At 59.6% G+C, this 6096-nt stretch overlaps 2 protein-coding genes across 3 annotated transcripts in view; one reads left to right on the top strand and one right to left on the bottom strand.

Annotated features, from left to right (window-relative positions):
• Nucleotides 1–3672, top strand: part of APEH (acylaminoacyl-peptide hydrolase) — an 8790-nt gene extending 5118 nt beyond the window's left edge. Inside the window, exons 14-22 of the mRNA XM_010851855.1 lie at nt 772–860; nt 1295–1433; nt 1925–2008; nt 2096–2176; nt 2523–2611; nt 2722–2912; nt 3021–3123; nt 3216–3322; nt 3415–3672. Of these exons, the coding sequence (XP_010850157.1) occupies nt 772–860; nt 1295–1433; nt 1925–2008; nt 2096–2176; nt 2523–2611; nt 2722–2912; nt 3021–3123; nt 3216–3322; nt 3415–3520 (989 nt within the window). The 3' untranslated portion in view covers nt 3521–3672. The remainder of the gene's footprint in view (nt 1–771; nt 861–1294; nt 1434–1924; nt 2009–2095; nt 2177–2522; nt 2612–2721; nt 2913–3020; nt 3124–3215; nt 3323–3414) is intronic.
• A 158-nt stretch (nt 3673–3830) lies between these two features.
• MST1 (macrophage stimulating 1 (hepatocyte growth factor-like)) overlaps nt 3831–6096 on the bottom strand; it is a 5334-nt gene continuing 3068 nt past the window's right edge. The window contains exons 10-18 of one of the 2 annotated variants that reach the window (XM_010851854.1): nt 5984–6086; nt 5700–5836; nt 5577–5612; nt 5365–5485; nt 5129–5206; nt 4840–4986; nt 4653–4759; nt 4414–4553; nt 3831–4321 (exon numbers count right to left, since the gene is read on the bottom strand). In XM_010851854.1, the coding sequence (XP_010850156.1) occupies nt 4160–4321; nt 4414–4553; nt 4653–4759; nt 4840–4986; nt 5129–5206; nt 5365–5485; nt 5577–5612; nt 5700–5836; nt 5984–6086 (1031 nt within the window). In that variant the 3' untranslated portion in view covers nt 3831–4159. The remainder of the gene's footprint in view (nt 4322–4413; nt 4554–4652; nt 4760–4839; nt 4987–5128; nt 5207–5364; nt 5486–5576; nt 5613–5699; nt 5837–5983; nt 6087–6096) is intronic. The other variant, XM_010851853.1, reaches the window with a different exon arrangement.

Below are 6096 nucleotides of genomic sequence, written 5' to 3'. Positions count from 1 at the left end.
GCCGGCCCCGCCCCCCCACCGGACAGCTTGGAAGCCCCTACCTCTGCAGGCCCCTCCGCCAGCCAACAGACTGCCTCCCCGCCTCTGCCTGCTCCCCCCGCCCCGTGTCCCAGCACTGCTCAGCACAGCCCCCACATGGCTCCTCAAACCCACACAAGTCTCTCTGGCCAGGATCGGCCAGAATCACCCTCCCCACTCTTCAAACCTCAGGCAGAGGCACCTCTGCTTCTCTAGGGCTCAGGAGAAGACCTGTTGGCTCCTTCATCTTCCTTTTACCCAGGCCTGATGATCCTGCCCCTAAAATGTTTTTTGAGTCCTCCACCTGCCCAGGCTGTACTCACCCCTCCACAAAGCTACCAAAGCGTTATTCCCAAACTGCGTTTCATCGTACAGTCCCCGGCTTAGGAATCTTACTCTCCTTGGACCCCACTGCCTAGAATCAGCACCGCACCCCCGGCCCCAGCCTCCTGGGCCCAGCTGCCACCCTGCAGAGTGCATTCGTCAAGGGGTGGGTGGATGTACCATGGGGTCTGGTGTGTCTCCATATCTGGCAGTACCAGGGCACAGCCACTGGATGGGTGGGCTGAGAAGGAGGCTCTCCCAGAGCTGTGTGCAGTTGGCTGTCATTGGCTGTGACATCTCTCTGTGGGCATCCCTTTGCTGTTCAGGGAGGAAGGGGCAACTGGCTTTAAAGCTGCCACTCTGGGGGTTCTGGCTCTGCAGTTGTGGGGCGGGGGGTATGGAAGTAGTGGTGGCCTCTGCCTTCTCCAGGGGGGTCAGGTGGAAGCTGGAAGCTGCTCACAATTGACCGGGACCTCATGGTGGCCCAGTTCTCCACGCCCAACCTTCCTCCGTGCCTGGTGAGTGTTGGTGGGCCACAGACCAGGAGGCAGGGATTCTGTGCAGGTGGAGTTCCCAGGTCAAGGAACTGACCCAAGTCTTGACTGGCTGGTCAGTTCATGAGTAGCCAGGATGCAGACTCAGCTCAGGATAGTCCACGAGATCTGGCACCATGGGGAGGAATGGCTGAGCTGAAGTTTGCTCCGTACAGAACAGGGTGCCTGGGAAAGTGCTCAGTCCTCTGGCGTAAAATAGCCTAGAGGCTGAGGAGGGAGGGGTACCTCTGTGTGGTTGGGTGAGTGCCCGTGTATATAACAGCTTACGACAGGAGTCCACGCCGTGCCCTCTGGAGGTGGGCAGACAGCCTAGTAGAGCGAGGGCTGTCCATGCTCACAGTGGTAGGAAGGCTGGGAGGCAGCCAGGCCACCTGTGACCCACTCTTTTCCCTTGGCAGAAAGTTGGGTTCCTGCCTCCTGCGGGGATGGAGCAAGAGGTGGTTTGGGTGTCCCTAGAGGAGGCCGAGCCCATTCCTGACATCTCCTGGAGCATCCGGGTACTACAGCCACCCCCAGAGCAAGAGCATGCGCAGTATGGTGAGCTGGGCAGGGGCAGAGGGACACCTTCTCCAGGTTCCCCAAGCACACAGCATCGGTGGTCACCTTTCCCGTTTTCCTGTCTCACATTTTGGAGGGGAGGGTTTTGAGATTGTCTCTTAAGAGCTGTTCTGCTCCTCTTGTGGATGATCATGGGGAGTAGTGTCCAGGCATCTAAGCACCTGCTCTGGGCATCATCGGGCCGTGTCATCTGTGGTGGGATAGTGGAGCCCAAAGAAACCAGGCGTACGCGAGGCCTCTGTGACCATACCTCCTCCAGAATGCTGTCCCTGCAGAGAACAGGACTCCCCAACCAGGGTAGAAGGAGCATGAATGAGCCCCCTGGGGTCCATGCATCACAGTGTGGGCTACCTTGGCCCAGCCTCCTGTGTCAGAGGTCAGCCCCAGACCTGCAGCTACAGCAGAGGCTTTAGCTGGCAGAGCCCTAGGCAGTAGCCCTGGGTCTGCTGACTACTGCTTCTCCCCTGCAGTTGGTCTTGACTTTGAAGCGATCCTTATCCAGCCCAGCAACCCTCCAGATAAGACCCAGGTGCCCATGGTGGTCATGCCCCACGGTAGGCAACTAACCTAACAGCCCCTGCCCTTCCTCTCCACCCCTCCTTAGCTGGCTATTTCACCCTCTGTCTGTTCCCTATCTGCAGGGGGACCCCATTCATCCTTTGTCACTTCCTGGATGCTACTCCCAGCCATGCTTTGCAAGATGGGCTTTGCAGCTCTACTAGGTGAGGGGGCAGGGCCCTGCAGCTCTGGTGGGGCCGTGGGGTGGTCATGGGGTGGGCCTGGTTGGTGCAAGTGTTGTGGGTACTGCCCTCATCTCCAGGCCTCTCTGCAGCCCTGAACTGGTAATCACTATCAGAAACTGCCCTGACCCAGCCTCAGGCACCATGGACTAACTTGGAACTCCCATGAAAGGGCATGTGGCCACTGGGCCATCTCCAACCTCTTGGCCCCTTCCCCTGGCATCTGATGCAGCTAGCCCCAAGGCCTACTTCACATAGAGGTGAAAGGGTATCCAGGGCTCCAGGAATGTCACTTGACCACCCTGTCTGGTCCCTCCTTGGCTTCCAGTGAACTATCGTGGCTCCACGGGCTTTGGCCAGGACAGCATCCTCTCCCTCCCCGGCAATGTGGGCAGCCAGGATGTGAAGGATGTCCAGGTAGCAGGGACTGGGGCTTCTGGACAGGCTGGGAGGGTGGGACAGCGGGGGTGTGGCTCCATTCAGCTGGGCAGGCTACTGGCTGCAGCATGATCTGCCCCACCCTGTAGTTTGCAGTCGAGCAGGTGCTCCAGGAGGAACACTTTGACGCAGGCCGAGTGGCCCTGTTGGGTGGTTCCCATGGCGGCTTCCTGTCCTGCCACCTGATTGGTCAGTATCCCGAGACCTACGGCGCCTGCGTGGTGCGGAACCCTGTGATCAACATTGCCTCCATGATGGGCTCCACGGACATCCCTGACTGGTGGGTGTGCCCACAGGCCCCCTGCCCTTCTCCCCTCCCCTCCATATCTTCATGGAGCTCCCAAGGGCCCCAGCGCTCCCGGACCTGCATTAGCATGGTGTCTTGTAGGTGTGTGGTGGAGGCTGGCTACCTCTACAGCAGCGATTGCCTGCCAGACCCCAGCGTGTGGTCTGAGATGCTGAACAAATCACCCATCAAGTACACCCCTCAGGTATGGAGCCCTCCTCGCCTCCCCACCAGCAGTGCACCACCAGTCTGTCCAGGGCCCTGGGCCCTGCTCACCACTGCTCCCCACATACTTAGGTGAAGACACCAGTGTTACTGATGCTTGGCCAGGAGGACCGGCGTGTGCCCTTCAAGCAGGGCATGGAGTATTACCGTGCCCTCAAGGCCCGGAACGTGCCTGTTCGGTGAGTGCATGCAGCAAGACAGCCCTCGCAGCTGGTGGGCTGGTGAGCAGCAAAAGCACCTCGATCCTCACACACTGCTGCTCAACCCCCAGGCTCCTGCTCTACCCCAAGAGCACCCACTCACTCTCAGAGGTGGAGGTGGAGTCCGACAGCTTCATGAACGCTGCGGTCTGGATGTGTACGCACTTGGGCCACTGAAGCCCTGCCCCTCGGCACGAGCGGGGTGGCGTATGCCACACTGGGCTCTCTGGCAGAGCGGCAAGAGGCTTCCTGGTCTCTGGACTTCAATGGACGGGTGAGCCGAGGAACATGGGCTGCGTACTCATAATAAATGAAGACACAGAGTCTGGTTCCTGCTGGTACTTTGTACCAAGCCACTGCTAACCCCAGCCCCACCCTTGGGGTTCAGAGACTATAGGCCCCTGGGTATGGTAGCCATCAGGTTGGCATCTACCTCCAGGGTGAGAGGTAGGGGACAGTGAGAGGCTCAGTTATCACCTGTCCTGGCCAAGTAGTTCTCCACCAGGCTAGCTCCCTCAGCTGCAGCTCCTTGTGTTAGAAACTGCCCTACACCACTTTGTCCTCCCTGCCATTGATTTAGGGGACTAGTGAGGCCCTGCCCTTCCATAGCACCTACAGGTTAAGGCAGTCCTAGGGCAGATCACCCCGCCTAAGATGTACTGGGCTTGAGTCACGCAGGCCCTGCTGTGGGGTTGCCAATTCATTCCCCAGAAGCAGAGGCTAAGAAGCACCCTGCACAGACATCAAGAGGAAAGGTGGCTTTATGTCGGACAGAAAGCTTCAGGCTTGCCAAGGCACACAGGATTGAGGCTGGGACTAGCCCAGCCTCATGACCTTGTGAATCCAGTCCACAAACACAGAGACACGCATGAAGATGGCTGGCCAGCGGGGCCGTGCGCACACTCGGTTGGGGATTATAATTCCCTGCAGGACCCAGCAGTCATGAGTAAAGCAGGCAAGTGGGCCCCCGTAGTCACCCTGGTAGGTGCAAGAACTGGTAAGGGGGGCCTGGGCTGTGGCAGAGACTAGCCCCCTCAGGGGTGAAGCTGGCCAGGGACCCTGCCACTGACCTCACAGGCTCCCACTGGGGCCAGCAGTCCTGCAGTACACATCTCACTCTCCCGTACGCGTCCTCGGTGCTTGACATTACATTCCTGGTTGGAGATGACACTCAGGAGGGCTATGTTCAGGACCGTGTCATCCCCTGTACCTACGGTGAAGGGAATGAGCAGAAGGAGAGGGTCTGCGGGTGGGAACCAAGTTGGGGCCTATTGGCCTGGAGAAGCCCACGCCTCTGCTGTTCTCTTACCTTTGGTCTCACCCCAGCCTGCAATCTCACACCTGGTGCCTGGAGGCACCACATACCGCTCAGGGGGCAGGCAGATCAGGGCCACACGCTGGTTCAGGATCACAGGTCTTGAGCGAGAATGAGGGCTTTCAGGGTCTGAGGCCACAAGGCCCAACCCCACCTCACACCCTCTTGAGTTCTCACACACCTCTCCAACTTGAGCAGAACAAGCTGGGAACCAGAGGGCCCACAGACCATCTTGGCCATTGGGATGTGCTGCAGGTCTGGCTCCCCAGGCTGTGGGTCCTGGAACAGGGTGCCCAGCCACACCTCATAGCCCACGAGAGACATTTGGCTGAGAGAGAAGCTCTGCTAGATGAGTTGAGACTCAGGGTCTGCCGCCCAGCGCTCACCTGGTGACTTGCCAGGGAAGGTGGCTGAGGGGGAGACGAAGGCTGGGGGTTGGGACTGGGTCCCCAAACCTAAGGGAGGCTCACCAGGAGGAGAAACACTGCCGGGCAGTCAGAACCCACTGCTCCTTCACTAGGGAGCCTCCGCAGAAGTGCTGGCCCTGCCTGCAGGAATGCGGGTTAGGAAATGGTCCTGAGACCCAGGCTGGACCTGCCATCTCCAGGTCCCCTCCAGATGGGGGCAGGTTCCCACCCTGCTACTGGCACAGGCATAGAGGATATAGCTTCAGCCCATCTTGGGGAGTCAGGCAGTCATGCCTCACCGGTTGCGCAAGCTGACTGTCCAGGGTGAGTTCCCAGGCTGGCCCCCGACCACACGCAGCTTGGAGTGCAACGGGTCCACTCGTGTCACTCTCTTGCCACATTTATCAAACAGCACCTGGTCTGGGGGACAGAGTGTGCTGGGTGAGACCCCCGACTGGATGGACCTGGGGGTGCAAAGGGGCCACAAGGAACGCCTGGCCCAGGTCCATACGTGCAGTCTCCAGGATGGACGGCTGTTGGTCATCATCTGAAAGATCCAAATTCAGCATTAAGGGAGCCAGCCTTTGGCAGTGGAGGCTAAAGGCGGGGCCGGGGTTGAGTCGCGGGTGCTTACCACAGCGCCGCAGCGCACAGTAGTCGAATGGAGTCCCTGGGTCCGTGGTGTAGCACCAGGGCCCGTGACTATCCCCGTCTGGGTTCCGGCAGAAGTTTTCCTCCAGGGGCGTGTGTGGGGCAGAAGTGTGCTTGAACCTAGGCCGAAGAGGGGAGCAAGATCAAAGGGTAACCCCAAGCACTCCAAGCACTGACCAAGATGCCTAGGCTTGGCACCCTAGGCGTTGTCCCGGGTGGGGCCTGTGGCCTGGGTCTGGGAGGTGCCAGGTGCGCGGACAAGCTTACTGCGGCTTATGTGGCGTCTCAGCCGACCAGTTCTGACACCGGATGCCCTTTCGGGTCTTGCTAACAGAGCCGCGGTACAGTTCCCCCGCGCCATGGTAGCAGTCTGCAGTGGG

This window comes from Bison bison, unplaced genomic scaffold (genome assembly GCF_000754665.1).
Source record: "Bison bison bison isolate TAMUID 2011002044 unplaced genomic scaffold, Bison_UMD1.0 scf7180017864304, whole genome shotgun sequence".
Taxonomy (NCBI): domain Eukaryota; kingdom Metazoa; phylum Chordata; class Mammalia; order Artiodactyla; family Bovidae; genus Bison; species Bison bison.
The sequence above is the reverse complement of the archived record's forward strand: the minus strand, read 5'-3'. Positions and strand labels throughout refer to the sequence as shown.